Raw genomic sequence first — 16997 nt, 5'->3', positions numbered from 1 at the left:
ATGTATACACATATTTACATGTATCTTACACTCTGTGTCAAAATAACATGGAGAAGATAACAGCAATTTTTTTGAAAAGTGTATTTTTATGCATAAATACATTTATTTGTCTTACAGTGGGTTTTTATTCATTTATTTTACAAGATCTCCCTCTTTGACCAACATTGATTTTACATGTTACACACAATTTTTAAATTTTTATTTTCGTTATGGTCCGTGTAACATTTAACAATTCAAATTTCTAAAACGAATTAGAGATTTAGAATGTTAATATATTAGTTCAAATTTCTAACTTTCAAAAACTCAGACTGATTTGTTATATTGAAATTTAACATTTTACTTCAAAAATCTAAATTTCCAAATTTCAAAACAGGTTTTAGAATTTTAAGTTTTTCGATTTTTAGCTTTAATATTCAAAATTCAAATTTCCAAAAACAATGTACCGTTTGTTTAGAAAGTTTACGCTAAACAATCTAAAATTCGATAACATTTTCGTCTTTTGATTATTTAAAATTTACTTCAAACTTCCAACTTTCATACGCTTTAGATTTTTAGAAATTTAAAATTTTGATTTGAAAACTCAACTTTTAAATAACAAAAACACTTTTGTATACATTTTGAGTGTTTAGAAGTTTACTTCAAATATCCAAAATATCAAATTCCATAACTGGTTTAAATTTTGGATATTAAATTAAAATTCTAAAAACTCAAAGTGTTAAGGTTATTTGAAATTAGAACATTTGAATCAAAATTCTAAATTGCTAAAGATCTAAAACGTTTCAAAGTTGGAGTTTAGAAGTTTGAAGCTAATTTCAAATACCCAAAAGACGAAAAATATTACCGAACTTTAGATTGTTAAGTTTCTGAACAAACGGTAGACTAAAAACTCAAACGTTAAAATTCCAAAAATCATTTTTGGAAATTTGAAATTTGAACATTTAAGGTAAAAATCTAAAATATCAAAATTCTAAAACCTGTTTGGAATTTTGAAATTTTTGATTTTTAAACTAAAATATTAAATTTCAATCTACAAAATCAGTTTGAGTTTTTGAAATTTAGAAATTGTAACTAATATATTAACATTCTAAAACTCAGAATCATTTTAGAAATTTGAATTGTTAACGTGTTACATGGACCCGTTTTGTCAGCTACATCTTTCCGTATTTTGGCCGTGGTTCACTGACCACGTCCGGCAGAAAATCATTGAAATCAAGGTGAAGGTACCTGAAACACGTGCAGCAGGTGAGAGGTTTAACCCATAAGTAAATTGTCAAATGGTGTTGAACATGCAAACGTTTTCTATATAAATGTTCCAGATAAAGTGCGCCTTTTTTGCGTTGCTATTGCTTGTATTAGTACTACATGTACCGGTCAGTTTTGAACAATACAAACTTGTTTACTATTTGACTTACATGATTGATGATTACATAAACTTCTACGGAAAGCGATACAAAACTTTAAAAAAAAATGTTTTAATGTTACTGCGCCATTGCCAAAATGCATACTTTTTTAGAATCAAACCAAAAAAGTAAAATAAAAAATGCGGAATCGAAATCTGATGCATCTTAAATGATTCCGATAGATTCTTCTGTCCGTTCTTTGTAATACAACCCATTTGTGTCAAAGGTAATGACAATTTGAAATTGTTTGGTTTCTACTAGCTGAAGAACCGTAACTGTCTGAAAAAATATATTGACAGTCCGGTCTGTCGATGTATTTTTTTTCGGAGAGCTTCTGTTCTGTGGCGAGGATTGTACATGATTGTACATGTACGTTCACTCATATCTTGATTTTACGTTCAATAATTTTATTATACGCCCCATCATGATGTAAGCTGCACATTGCCTCTTTTCAGGTACGTGTTTACCAGCGGTGTCTTACTTGTTAGATTCTGACGTATTATGAGCGCTCTTCAGTTTGTCTTTGTGGTCGTGGTGGCGGCGTTTGCGGCATTCCTTGGATACCAGGTTCAACTGTCCACCACAAAGCCGGATATGACGTCAAGAGTTATACGTGAGATGTCTCCCGAACAGGAGTTGGTGAAACATTCCGAAGAATTTCAGAAAAAAGAAATTCGAAAGGTTTTAGTTTTTCTGTTCATTTTCCAGATCTTTACATATATGTACAGTAATCGTTTTCATTTTATACTCTAACTTTATTAATTAAACTATTGAGAATTTAAGGAAATGTTATCTACAGTTTGATTCCGACTCTATATTTCTAGGGGAAGGGGCGGTTAAAGTAATGTGGTTTTTTTTTGGGGGGGGGGGGGTTAATATGTATGTGCGACGAGATAAAAAATTATAATTTCACTTCTTATTACAGGTTATGGACAATATTTACATGGGGATAGGTTATGCCTTAGGAAATGCGATAATGGTGATCGCCCCTGATGGACTAATTATTGTTGATGTCACTGAAAGTAGTCTAGCTGCAAAGGAGATTTTGACAGAGTTTCGAAAAATCACAAAGAAGCCCATAAAAGCAATCATTTACACACATCATCATACTGATCATATTGGTGGTGTAGGGGTAAGCCCACATTTAAACATCCTTACTTTTCATTTTTAAGATTGTATAAGTAACACTTTTCGAATATTTGAGCTTACATGGACAGCAGGTCTAATGCATTATGTTTTTTTTGTCAGTTTTCCAACACAAACTTTCAAGTCACGCTTTAAATATTTGAAATATTATCATTGATGGTTTGATTTTAAAAAATCGCAATTTTTAAAGGGTTTTATTGAGGATCCCTCTAACTTACCAGACATCTGGGCACACGAACAGTTACCACAGGAAATTAGGAAGTTCCACACTACTGCTTACGGAGCAAAATTCAAACGATCCATGCGTCAATTTGGAACATTTGTCACCAAAGATAAATTTCAGAATGCTGGAATTGGAATCCAGTTGAATTATGGAAAAGATAAGGATTCAATGGGATTTATTCAGCCGAACAAACTTTTGAAGGATATGGAATTGGACACAAATATTGCAGGTATTGAATTGACTATTGCAACGTTTGATTTTTTAAATAGAAGAAAGTGATAGTAGCATGTTTTTAATTATTTTCATGACAATAAAAGATCCTGTTTACATTTATTTGGAGGGGGACGTCTATCAGCACTGCCTGCCCTATAAAACTAAATCGTCTTTTTTTTGAAATTCAGTCCTTGGCTATATTCTAGTAAACCACAAAAAAGAATACCACATGTTAATTTCTTATAACACATTTTGATATATAATTAATTTTTATGCTCTTTCTATAAATTCATATATATTCTTTACAGGATTAGATATCCGTCTTTTGAAAATACCAGGAGAGACAAGTGATCAAATCGGTCTGTGGATCCCATCTTTTCAGGCCTTTATGTGTGCGGATGACGTGTACAGGGCATTTCCGAACATTTACACCATACGAGGAGCTCCGGCTAGAGACCCAGTGGACTGGTATACTTCAGTGCAAAGAATGCTTGATTTGGAACCGGAATATCTTGTTCCAAGCCATACCCAACCCATTATAGGCAAGGAAAATGTCCGAGGAGTTCTGGAGGTATACAGAGATGGCATTCAATTTGTCCACGATCAAGCGCTTAGGTTCATCAACAAAGGGTTGTCACCTGATGACGTTGTCAAGCACGTGATCATGCCTGACAAGCTTCGTCTGCATCCCCACTTGAGAGAATTTTACGGTACGGTACCTTGGTCAGTTAAAGGGGTGTTTCAACTTTATCTCGGTTGGTTTAGTGGTGATCCAGTGGATCTCTTTCCATTGTCCAATACTGACAAAGCAAGCCGTGTTGTGGCGCTTGCAGGCGGTGTGTCTGAGGTCCTGACCTCCGCCATTAAAGCATGGAACGATAACGATATACAATGGGCCTTGGAGCTTGCCTCCTACATCCTAGTTGTGGATGATCGAAATGTGGAAGCAAGAAAAATCAAAGTGGATTGTCTCACCCTTCTTGGCATTAGAAATATTAATGCCATTGCCAGTAACTATTACTTGACGAGTGCTCTTGAAACCTCAGGGAGTGTTCATTTACGACTGGAGGGCAAACATCGCCAGGAGATCATTACAGCACTTGGTCCCAGAGAACTTTTCGAACTTGTATCCTCTATGTACAAATACGATGAATGCGGTGGTCGTTCAGATATTGTGGTATTTGTAATCAAGGATTTAAACGAACAATATACAATACAGCTTCGTAACTATGTTGCTATTGTCAGAAGTGACATTACACCCAAGAAATACGATATAAAAGTTACTGCTTCACAGAAAGCCTTGAAGAAAATGATGATAGAACAAATTGCAAATGTACAGTTGAAAGACTTGGGTGATTTCAGTCTTGACGGCGATGAGGAAAAGTTTAGAAGTTTCATGGCCTGTTTTGAATCTGATTGGAATGAGTGAATCATGATTAAACATGTAATTACAAAAATGATTCTTTTTCTAGATCCAAATTATTTTTTTTTTCGTATTATGCTTTCGTACGTTGTATACATACACATCCTTTACCACTGCATTTATCCTGTTTTCATTGATACTATGTAACATTCTAATTATGAATAAAATGTAAAATATGAGCATTGATTTTTAGCTCATTTGAGCCAAAAGCTAAAGTGAGCTTTTCTGATCACATTGTGGCTATCTGTATGTCTGTACCTCTATTTCATATTTATACTCCCGCTCCGAAGGAGAGGGGGTATACTGTTTTACCCTTGTGTTTCTGCGTATCCATGTGTCCGTCCGTAACAAATTTTCGTTGCAGTTTTCTCAGCAACTACTCATCGTAGATGTTTGAAATTTTAACATAATCTTTTCTGAGGCATGCCATATGGTGGGATACATTTTTGATCAAATCCGATGTCAATTTCCTGTTTGTCTGTGCGTCTGTCCGTTTCATACGTAACAAATTTTCGTCGCAGTTTTCTCTGCAACTACTCATTATAGATGCTTAAAATTTTTTAAAATACAATCTTCTCTAAGATATGCCATATGTTGGGATACATTTTTTTTCAAATAGGATATCAACTTCTTGTTTGTTTGTGCGTCTGTCAGTTTCATACATAAAAAAATTCGTCGCAGTTTTCTCAGCAACTACTCATCACAGATTCTTGAAATTTTAACACAATCTTCTCTGAGGCATGCCATATGGTGGGATACATTTTTGTTAAAATCTTATGTCAACTTTCTGTTTGTCTGTGCGTCTGTCCGTTTCATATATAACAAATCTTCGTCGCAGTTTTCTCATTAGCTATTCATAGCCGATGCTTGAAATTTTATTACACTCTTTGTTGAGGCATGCCATACGGTGGGATAAATTTTGATATGAATCTGATGTCAATTTCATATTTTTCTGTGCATCTGCCTGTAATTGAACTTGTGTATATTAGCATGATAGTGCTTATTTACAACAGAGCGGGGGTATTACTAGTGAGCGTTGGCTCGCAGATCTCTTGTTTCGTCTTCTTCTCTAGAACCACTAATGAGTTAATTTCATCCAAATTTGGCACAATTGCAGAGTACTAAGTATTATACAAGTTTGTTCAGATGAAGAGTAACACTTTTTCAAAGGGGAAGTGATCAAGTTTTGTGAAAATTTAATGTGAAATTTTAAAAATCAACAAAATCCACAAGGCAAGAAGTGTAAATAGAAAATATTAAAAGTTTGTTCAAATCATCACCTCCATGGGTACATGTGAGGTGTGGCCATAATAATCTCTCAGAGCTTTATCTCAAGAGAAGCAAACCCATGTTATAAGTCAAATCAATACGGAAGTTATCACCATGTAGTATAGACTCAGTTTTCATCACTACCACCAGTATTTTGCTAGCCAAAAGCTCCTGATCCGCTACTACTAGTACTCTCCACTAACCTTTATTGGCTTATGGTGCTACCAAAAGTCGGGATTGCTGGTAGGATTTCTTATTCTTTTTGCTCTTAAATCCAATCGGCGTTAAGAAACGTCATCGTTTTCAAAGCTACCCGGGGTATATGATTGATGGACATATTGTTAACTTAATTAATATTAATTTCGTACTAAGTTAGATAACTCTTATTTGTGAATATGGAACTCTTCAGTCTGGGGAGTTAGTTTTGGACTTGTATTAAATGGTGGGAAGTTTACTGGTGTTTTACTGGGTTGTGTGAAGTTAACAAATTTGATATTGAACTTAAAAAAAAACAAACAACAAATAAATGAGAATGAAAAATTGCAATTTAAAAAGTGTGTAGTAAGGCTCTCAATCGAAATTTCCGTTCTGCATAATTTGCAACAGTTGAAGTCCGGATGCACCCTTTTTTGTCATGCAGTCCGCTAACTGATATTTCCCGGAACACCATTTCACTGTGGTATTTTATTCGCAATTTATTGTTTCACTAGTAGCCGCTATGTCTATGCGAAGTCTCTTTATCCTCAGCAAGCTTAGTGGAATTTAGCGACTCAATAACACTTTTATTGTCTGTATACACTTCCACCACTAATTGTTGTCCAAGGATTTCTTCGAGAATACTTTTGTGGAACGCTGCTGACTCCAATCCTTCCTGTAGACTTAACGCTTCGGCGGCAATAGTTGAACGTACAACTCGTCTTATCTTATTGCTTTGCCAGGTTATTGGGCAGCAGTTTCCTTCGTTGTCTGTTAGCCATACTATATGAGCTGCTGTACTTCCCACACCATCATTGAGATTCCCGAGGGAGGCATCCGTAAGTACCATTATTTTCCAATCTGTGTCATTGTCCTTTAATTTTGGAAAACACACTGTGGATTTCATATCCTTCAATCGGTTGATCACTTTGATCTCATGAAGTAAATCATTGATGTGGGCTTGCTTCAATTTTGTGGCAATAATATAGCCCTTCCTTTTTTTGAGATTGCTACAACTCCTTAGCATCTCCTCAATGGTGCAGTGCGGGAGTGAATCACTCCCGCACAGATTTCGGTTCAGATTTTCAGTAAATGCCTATTTTATTAACATTTCTTACCTGGACTCCAAAACTGTAGTTATGCAAGACATAAATCGGTCCAAAAATATTCATAACGATCCATATGTTATTTTTGTTGTATGTCAACATCACAACTTGAATTTATCCGCCATGTTTACTGACCTTGATAGATTTTATTTTGGGACAACCAATGAGGATTTAGGATAAATAGGAGCGGATCTTTCATGAAATCCCTTATTTTAAGCATAAATATCGCTGTTTGCGTATAAATTTCACTTGAAATGGTTTTATTTATCGATGCTTTTGTGATACCATTGAGCACAATTTATAAACACTGACATTTCCTTTATTGTTCTAAATTTCAAGCGGAAGTCTCAGTGCATCACGCGTGAACTGTCATGGCTGCTGGATAGAGCGACTGTTAAACAAAAAGATTTATTTTACACGTTTTTTGCGTTTTACAGACTATGTTGTTGATAACTTGATAGTGAATAAAAATTTCGTCTTATTAGAAGTAAGTTGAATTTAAAAACAAGTTTATTTGCCTGCAATCGTTCGTATTTAAAAAAAATATATTTGCACCATTACGGAGATGCTGTGGAATTGTAGCCCTCTCCAGAAATTTCAGATGAAAAAAATCGGAGAGGGTTACATTATTGCAGCTAATGGAAAAAGTTAAATCAAATTATCATGAAATACAAAATTTTGTCTCTTCCGAGATATGAAACACGCAACTTGCGTATCGCTTCAGTATGCAAAAGTACTAGTGTATCAAAAATAACAAAAAGCTAGTTGTTGCTATGCAATTTACTGATGTTACAACAAGAAATGTTAACACAATTTTGAAAAGAGAAGACAACGGAGCTTTCAAACACCTCTGAATGGATGTATCAATTACAATTTACAGTTTTTGACAGGAAACGGAAGTCCCATTCCTTTATATATAGGAATGGGCGTTTCCTGGTTGGTCAAAGTTCCAAAAGTCATGAAGTAATTTTGCTCTGGTAACTTGGCAGAACGATCCGTCTCGCCTACCTAGTTACCAGATAAAAAGAGCCAAAGAAGAACTTAAAAAAGATGAATTTTGTCAGCAATGTTTAGCCGCAGAGCTTTTTCTCTGCTCTGTAGCCAACATTCTGGGAATTTGAAGAAATATCCGAAAGAAATAAAAAATAAATTTGATGTCAAACAAAGATACTGGATAAAATAGCTCGGGTGTCTTCTCTTTGGTTTCCAAAATACAAAAAAAAGTAAATAAATAAATAAAATTCGGAAATCGAAAATAATTAAAACTCGGATGTTCAGATGGCAGGCATTCTTCAGTCTTCATTGCTTTTCCTACAATTGAAAGAAATGTAACTTAAAAAATTTGATGACTTTGATCACAAATTGTACTAGGGCTAGCTATAAAAATCGAAAATATCTTTAATGCTATTTGAGTGATGCTTGATATACATACATGTATTATCAAAAAATTGTTATGAAAATTTCAGTCAGAATATTTGAATTTTATTGTATGAAGTTCATGTACAATTTTAGAAGTAAAAAAAAAATTTTAAACTAGTGAATCAGTGTTTCTCTGAGAAGGGGAATAATTTTGTAATTTTCGTTAGTCGAGCTGGACATGTTTTGACTATGATTCACTAAGACTAGGCCGTGTGAATAGTATTATAGGGTAAAGTGACTTATCCGATACTTGTGCAACCCATTTAACCATTACCTTCCACTTTTATTTCCCTTTTCCATGTTTTAACAAATATGTAGTCTTACACCCTTTTCTCGGCACGTCTGTTTCCACTTTATACGAATTACACACTAGGTTGTATATTTTTTTTACACCAATAACGTTTTGATACATGTAGCATGAAAAATGCCTATAGTGCGATAAACATGAAAGGGCAAAAAAGATCATTTTTCTCATAACAGATTTTTTCAACAAATCATAGGCGTAGTCACGGGGGCGGGGGGCAGCGGGGGCACTAATCTTTCAGATCTGTGGGGGGGGGGGCAAGAGTATGTCTGTGCCCCCCACTTTTTAATGAAGAACAAAATCACAGCTATGTTGAAATAATATTAAACCTCATTTTATGGCAATTTTTTTTAATTTTCAACAACTGAGTAAGCATGTCTCTTGAAAGTAATAGTTGTATGATAGGGCTGGGTATTGGCCCGAGATTTCGTATTGCGATATATTGCGATATTTATAACTGTATTGCGATATGTATTGCAATATTTTCAATTTAATTTAAATGGCATTTTCTTACTATATTTTCTTTAATTTACATGCAGAATGTACATAACTATGATGTAATCAACACTGACAAAAAAAAATGTTGATTTCATTTTATGCTCTGAAATGTTCCCACAAAACAACTTCTGTCATACTTTTGGCTTAAAAACAAACTTTCATAAGAAAATTTTTATATTTAATGACAAAATTCCTTAATTTAAGCATTTATTGCCAATATATCGATATTACAAAATCGTATTGCGATACGATATTTTTTGTCATTGTATTGCAATATATTGAAATATCGATATCATTGCCCAGCCCTATTGTATGATATAGTAATGTAATATAGTAATTAAATCTGTCAAGACCTCTTGTGTTCGCCAGTTTGGGATAGGGAGTGCGGGTCATAAATTTAAGTTTAGACGTTTCTGTTTCTCTCAGCATCTGTTATCTAACAAAATTAAATGAGAATCACAAGCTACCCCTTGTGCTGACATCTGAAAGTCATTATTTATTTGCTGTATCCCATTTCATGTATAATACATAGTCACAAAGTAAGTTTTGTCAAACTCCGGATTTTTAATTATTTAATTTTGCTGATTCATTAGCACTCTTTTATTTTTACATTTATGTACTACAGAATTCTAGTAAATCCAAATCTCATCAAAATAAGTAATGTCTACAAGATAGCTGCAGTATTGGAGATTCTGATTTCGGTATACCTTTGATGAATGTCAATCAACTTTAAAAACAATATATTACTTTAAATCCTCTCATTCAGCTTAGACAGGGGTTTGATATCACTTTGGCTAGCTGATTTAAGGGGGCTTGAGGGACGCACACCCTTAAAGTTTTTAAAGTATGATATGATTAATATTATTAATGCCATACTTTGATACATATCTAACCAATGCCACTATTTTTGTTTCTGGTTTTACTATTAAATCACACGAAAACTCAGGAGCTTCCAGGGGCTTCGCACCCTAGGCCCCACCATTCAAAGTGTGATATGACTATTATTATTTTTTGTTATACCTTTAAAAATTTGTTCGAATACAAATCTAATTAATCTATACGGAAAAAAGTCTCACATTTTTAATGTTTTGCTGAGCGGGCATAAAAAAATCGATGTTGACCGCTGAATAAAAATTTTGTCTTATTAGAGAGATGTTGAATTTACGTCACAGAATGGGCGGAGCTTATTCTCATTTTCATTCGTTGGTGTTAAACAGTGACAGACCTGATGTTACATCACGGAATACAGTACAAAATAAATGTATGTCAAAAAAAATAAAATAAAATGAAAGGTATTATAATAACAAAACATTTATTGCAGCTTCTCGGAAAAAGTTTTTGTCGAATCAAAAACTGTCTGCCTGGCCTAACGGCCTCAAAATTTTGGTCTCTTGGGTATGACAAAACGCAACTTGCGTATCGCTTCAGTATAAATGTATAATGTATCAAAACATATCATATTCGCCGAAAACATGTTGTACATCTTAATATTTCTTTATTTAACACACACGGCCTTAAGGCTTTGGAATTGGGGGTTGGAGGGTTGACAATATATAGAATACTACAGAAAACTTAAAAACTTAGTTAGTATATGCTGGTGCCCCCTCATTAAAACCGTGTGATGACCTTTTTTTTTTTTTTTTTTTTTGCTTGTCAAAGAATTTCTGGAGTTGAGCCCCCCACTTTTAAGTTTGTTACTACGCCTCTGACAAAGGTGGGTCTTCGCTCAATTTCTTGAAAGTTAATCCGAAAAGTTTGCGTAAAAATACACACTTTTTGTTTAATTTTTGTTCAACACGGAAAAAGACCTAATAAAACTTTAAAAAATACACTTTCTGACATGATTATTATTATCTTTCCGAGAAATACTTGAAGGCCATTCAGTCAAGAACCATATCACAAACATGATTTAACTGCCCCATTTTGTCAGGAAATGTAAAGCGTAGTGTTTAGAGCGAAAGTCTCAAAGCAAAATGATTGCCAGGGTTCGAATACTGGTACCTTGAACATCACATTATCTTTCAGTAAAATACTATCGGCCAAAATTGTTCACCCGACAGTCTTCTTAATTCAATCAAAAAAGGCCTTTTTTTTTAACTTGTTTGTCTACATTTGACAAACTTCATTCAGAATTTAACGGGTACATGTATATCCCTCTCACTGATAGCTAACTGGGGCTCTCATTAGCTGATATAAATGCAGTTAAGAATCGAGCCATTTTGAACAGGGTCTTCTCGAAGGGGGGCATTACAAACAGTTCAAAATTAAACGATGTTCATTTAAAACAAACACTAAGTCATTAAAATCATCCAAAAATGAAAATTTAGGGTCTGAGAACGGGGTGAGAACATCTATGGTTAGTATCCAGTGATTGGTCACGGTATAATTATACACATAAAAAGTCATAAGCGATAACAGGTATTACGTGACGCTAATCACTGTATAGACATGTACAATTCATATTCAAATAACGTTTTTTGATATTTTTTTTATAAATACATGCACTTTGAAATATGAAAAATATATATCCGAGTAACCAAGTACCGTTTATAGTATTAGAAACTCGGACGTTCGATCAGCCGTGAACTCGTTGACATCCCTACTTAATTAATTGTAGCAATGCATTAAAATAGAACGTTTTTGAACTCTCCACTTACCCAACACAACAACATAATCTCCTGAAAAAATTTCTAAGTCTCTTCATTTTCTGAAATGTAAAAAGAAAAGTTTTGTTTAGTGGTAAACATCAGCTAAAGCTAAACACCAAATGTAAAATCGGACATAATGTCATTATTGCAATATTAAAAGAAAGCAAGTTTGCAAATCTGATTGAGGTTTCATTTGAATAGAAACATACCCCAACACGTTTTGGTTTTCTCTCTTCCTCATTGTCGCCACCAGTGTCGCCACCTGTGTTGCCATCCTCTTTAACCCATTTGGTGACGGGTGCAGCCTAGATATGGTGAAGTACATTTGTCAGTTGAAGAAAGATCGAATCTTGTTTATAAAACAGGCATAAATTTTTTAATTTGTTCTTGAAAGTGAGAGGACCTACCAAATAAATGGTGACAACTTATATTACAAAAAAAAACTGACAAGCATAAAAAAGAAAATTTCCCAAACTTTCAAACTCCCTGGGATAGGCAGTTAGTCCAACTGTTTTTACGTCCAATCCAAATTTTATCAATACTAAACAAAATTATGCTGCTAAACAAAATTGGGCAAGGGAACTTTCGATGAAGATTTGAATTCTGTTAAAATGTTATTGCTGTAAAAATCATTTTTTTAAAAAGTTGGGGTGCAGGTCCCCCGCCCCATGATACCACGCGCTTATTTTAAACAAGAGGTCCATAGGCCACGTTGCTCACCTGAGTTCTTTGGACAGGAAAAAACACAAATCAGTTCAGTATTCAAAAGTGTACACGGGGGGGGGGGGGGGTAAACTTTGAACTACCTGAGGATGTTTCCATATCAAAGTAAATGTAACAAAAGGCTTTGTTGTTCTTGATCAGAATTTTTTTTAAAAAGACCCCCCTACAGATTCCTTTCAAATTTGATCCTCCACTGTGGCCCCACCTTACCCCATTTTTAGCTCACCTGAGCCGAAGGCTCAAGTGAGCTTTTCTGATCACATTTTGTCCGTCGTCCGTCCGTCTGTCTGTCTGTCTGTCCGTCTGTAAACTTTTCACATTTTCGACTTCTTCTCAAGAACCACTGGGCCAATTTTGACCAAACTTGGTACAAAGCATCATTGAGTGAAGGGAAATTTAAATTATTATAAAAAAAATAAAGGATCAAGTATAATCAAGAAAAGACAAAAATAGGGTGGGGTCATTAAAAAATCTTCTTCTCAAGAACCACTGGGCCAGAAAAGCTGAAACTTATGTGGAAGCATTCTGGGGTAGTGTAGGTTCTAAATTGTAAAAGTCATGACCCCCGGGGGAAGGGCGGGGCCACAATGGGGAATCAAAGTTTTAAATAGAAATATATAGGAAAAATCTTTGAAAATCTTCTTCTCAAGAACCATTGGGCCAGAAGAGCTGAAACGTATGTGGAAGCATCCTGGGGGTAGTGTAGATTCTACATTGTTCAAATCATGACCCCTGTGGGAAGGGCGGGGCCACAATGGGTACATGTAATCAAAGTTTTACAGAGAAATATATAGGAAAAATCTTTGAAAATCTTCTTCTCAAGAACCACTGGGCCAGAAAAACTGAAACTTATGTGGAAGCATCCTGGGATAGTGTAGATTTCAAATTGCAAAAATCATGACCCCCAGGGGAAGGACGGGGCCACAATGGGGAATCAAAGTTTTACATAGAAATATATAGGAAAAATTTTTGAAAATCTTCTTCTCAAGAACCAGTGGGCCAGAAAAGCTGAAACTTATGTGCACATGGAAGGATCCTGGAGTAGTGTAGATTTCAAAATGTCTAAGTTATGATCAGTGGGGTAGGGTGGGGATGCATTATGTATTACAAGGGGGAAATCTGGTAAAGAACAGAATGGTCAAAGCTTCTTAGGTGAGCGATGTGGCCCATGAGCCTCTTGTTTAACGAATTTGAATTTACGCTACCTGAGGATGCTTTTATTTCCATTATTTCAAATTGACTAAATACTGCTTTACTATTCTTGAGAAGAAGATTTAAAGATTCCTTATATATAATTAATAAATGTAAAACTTTGATCTCCATTTTGGTTCCACCCTTCCCCCAGGGGTCATGATTTGAAGAAACTTGAATCTATACAACATGATGCTTTTGAAGTTTTCTTGTTCTTTAGAATACTTCTTCTTTATATTCATAATTATGTAAAACTTCGATCCCCATAATGCCCCACCCCTGACCCCAGGAGTCATGATTTGAACTAACTTGAATCGACACAACCTGAAAATGCTTTCATATTGATATGACTAAACATAGCTTTCATGAATAGAAATTTTTTAAAAGATTTTTTCCCCTTTATATTCCTATGTAAAGCTTTGATTCCCCAAACTGACCCCACCCTACCCTGGGTGTCTCGATTCGAACAAAATTCAATTTACACTACCTGAGAATGCTTTCCTATCAATATGACTTACACTTTGTACCGTGGATTTGTTTTTCTGAAGAAGAATATTTATAAAGATTTTTTTTTCTATATACACGTACATGTATTTCTATATTAAACTTTGATCCCAATTTTGACCCCCACTCTAATTCCGGAGTTTTTTTTTTTAAAACATGCCATCAAATTTTAACCCTTTTCTAATTGTCTCCCCTTGAATAGGGGAATTTGCACAAACTTGAATCCCCTTCAGCTAAGGATGCTTTAAGGCAATTTTAGTTCAAATTGGCCAAGTGGTTCTGGGAAAGAAGTCTAAAATGTGAAAAGTTTACAGACGCACGGGCGGACTACAGACAAAATGTGATCAGAAAAGCTTACTTGAGCTTTCAGCTCACGTGAGCTTATAAGTACTTAGTAGTTCAATCAATGCATGCTACTTTAAAAGATAAATACTTTTCCGGAACTTCTCCTAAAACAGTGACAACAACACAAATACTTCATCCCGGCGACACAATTGCACTGCAAAAATAAAGAAAAAAAAACAGAACTTTAAATGCATCGAATATCTATTAATTATATTATTGGAAAAAAAATTAGTCTTTCGAATTTTCTTTGTTAGCGCAATATTTTTTTTATCTCTTTTGCACAATGCAGAATTTTTAATGCATTGAATACATGTATCTATAATTATTATGATATTTAAAAAATTAATCTTTTGAGTTTCGGATTCATTTTCTTTGTTAATGCAATATTTTTAACTATTTTGCAAAATTCCATACTTGCAAATAAGTGTCAGGTCCTTCAGACCAGTCCGACCCGGAATCGGAAATTCGGTCCTCTGAGCGTGACGGGAAGACCCCGTAGCGCCTGTCGTCCGTCCGCACCCGAAACTCCTCGTCTTCCTGTTAAGTAAATATAATTTGCATTTGATTGAATGATTGGAAAATCATGAGAATTTTTTTCTTTTGAAAATTTGAATAATTTTTCATACTTTAATTGTTCCTATCTTTGGGTCAAATCGAAATGGAGCTCTTAAATTATCTCCTGTCTTCGAGTCGAAGGGCTACAAAAAACAAGAGGACGACGCTGAAAACAAAACTCCCGATGAAAGTATTTAAAATATTTTTCTTAAATCGTCAGGCGTGTATATTAAAAAAAGATTTTAACGAATGTATTTGATAAAGTCAATTTCTTGTACATGTAAATGCTGCGAATCAGTAGAAACATTTGTAAATTAATACCTTTGTTTAGAAAAGGAGGAAAGGAACTTATAGATAAAGGTAACAGTTAATACATATTAGTACTTTTATTGTGCATATCATTCAGTACTGGCATATGTTAACCTGTTGCTAATCATTTTGATTACTGAAAAGAATTGAATTGTTATATCAGTGTACGTGTAAGACTTTTTTCTTAAGCAAAATATTTATTAATTTAAGTAATTATATTTTTTGCTGTCCTTATATACCATGAATATTTCCGGAAGCGCAATAGCGCCACGTTTTTCTTTAATTTGTAATATTATTCCAAATTTACAGTGTGCCTTTCCAACTTTAAAGTTGGTAATACCAATTCAAATAAACTCGTGGAATAGTTTTTCGTCCCTTGAAAGTTACATCGTTTCATTACAATTTGTGTATCTATTTTTTTCTTTTCACGATTATAAAAGTCTACAACTTTAATCAACTGAAATTCTATAAATAAGTGAAGTAATCTCGAACAACCCCAGATGTTGACTTTTTTCACCAAGTTAGGTACATGTAACAGCAATTAAAAGTAAAAAAAGTCGAGGGTTAATACAATCTTTTATTGTGCCGACTGGTCATGTGTACTAGTACGTGAATTACATCGTTTCATTACAATTTGTGTATCACATATTATAAAAGCACTTAAAAAAAAAAAAGACTCATTTATTTCGTGAAAAAATACTAAATAGGATGGTTATGGTTCATACACAGTTATGACTACTGTAAACCAACTTTTATTCGCGACGACTTTATTTCGCGATTTACCGGGGATAAACTAGTTTGCGACGATTTATTTTCGCGATCAAGCCTATTTTAGCTCTGTTGTTAATAGGCACATAGACCTTAAGGACCAGTTCGCGGCGAGAAATATTCGCAATGACGAAGCTCGCGAAAATTTCTCGCACGCGAATAAAAGTTGGTTTACAGTATTCTAAGTATACTAGTATAAACATTCCCTAACTATCAAATACAGACACCTTTTCCTCTTTCACTCTTTGTTTCACCAATGCCAAGAGTTGGCTGCCATTTTTGATCTTGTCTTCCGGAATGACCTCAGCCTCCTTCTCTGAAATCTCCTCACGTAGATCTTCAGGCTTAAAAGAAAAGTAAAAGATTCTCAAAGATTTTTTAAAATAATTTTATTTAGATTCATTGTTATTTATCACACATTTCATTTTCATGTTTAATTTCGACCCCCCCCCCCCCCCTTATATTTTAAAACACTCTGTCTATTTATACTATCAAGAGATTAAGGATTAGTTTTAGCTGATAAATTACATGAAACAATTTAGATTCATTGTTTTTTTTTATCACACATTTCATTTCATATTTAATGTCGACACCCCTCACCCCTTATATTTATAAACACTCTGTCTATTTATGTTATCATGAGATAAAGAATTAGTTTTAGCTGATAAAACATGTATCATGTATCCCTGGAATATCTCTAATCGTTTTTACATGTAAGCTCGGACATTTTTAGTTCATTAATTTATTTATTAGTAACA

The 16997-nt window shown here is 34.3% G+C and overlaps 2 protein-coding genes across 2 annotated transcripts in view; one reads left to right on the top strand and one right to left on the bottom strand.

Moving 5' to 3' along the window:
- The first annotated feature begins 1868 nt into the window (after positions 1-1868).
- Positions 1869-4452, top strand: LOC134236365 (linear primary-alkylsulfatase-like). The gene is made up of 4 exons (XM_062718533.1): positions 1869-2081; positions 2326-2532; positions 2737-2998; positions 3291-4452. Exons 1-4 carry the CDS (start codon positions 1902-1904, stop codon positions 4409-4411), a joined length of 1770 nt encoding a protein of 589 aa, XP_062574517.1. The 5' UTR covers positions 1869-1901; the 3' UTR covers positions 4412-4452.
- Positions 4453-7731: 3279 nt separating this feature from the next.
- The window catches only part of LOC134236354 (uncharacterized), a gene marked incomplete at its 5' end in the record, with an annotated part of 35896 nt that continues 26630 nt past the window's right edge, over positions 7732-16997 (bottom strand). The window contains 7 exons of the mRNA XM_062718524.1: positions 7732-8286; positions 11854-11903; positions 12054-12149; positions 14696-14761; positions 15022-15144; positions 15234-15305; positions 16467-16583. Coding sequence (XP_062574508.1) covers positions 8268-8286; positions 11854-11903; positions 12054-12149; positions 14696-14761; positions 15022-15144; positions 15234-15305; positions 16467-16583 — 543 coding nt within the window. The remainder of the gene's footprint in view (positions 8287-11853; positions 11904-12053; positions 12150-14695; positions 14762-15021; positions 15145-15233; positions 15306-16466; positions 16584-16997) is intronic.

This window comes from Saccostrea cucullata, unplaced genomic scaffold (assembly GCF_032062105.1).
Source record: "Saccostrea cucullata isolate Sc308-1 unplaced genomic scaffold, CSIRO_AGI_Scuc_v1 ctg1925, whole genome shotgun sequence".
NCBI classification, from domain to species: domain Eukaryota; kingdom Metazoa; phylum Mollusca; class Bivalvia; order Ostreida; family Ostreidae; genus Saccostrea; species Saccostrea cuccullata.
Note: the sequence above shows the minus strand (reverse complement) of the source record. Positions and strands in the feature narration are given on the sequence as shown.

Excerpts from the sequence above, each read along its gene's own strand:
- LOC134236365 (XM_062718533.1), top strand. The coding sequence starts at position 1,902 with ATGAGCGCTCTTCAGTTTGTCTTTGTGGTCGTGGTGGCGGCGTTTGCG. Across the intron at positions 2,082-2,325 it reads AGAAAAAAGAAATTCGAAAG|GTTATGGACAATATTTACAT; the intron begins GTTTTAGTTTTT and ends TTCTTATTACAG. Across the intron at positions 2,533-2,736 it reads ATCATATTGGTGGTGTAGGG|GGTTTTATTGAGGATCCCTC; the intron begins GTAAGCCCACAT and ends CAATTTTTAAAG.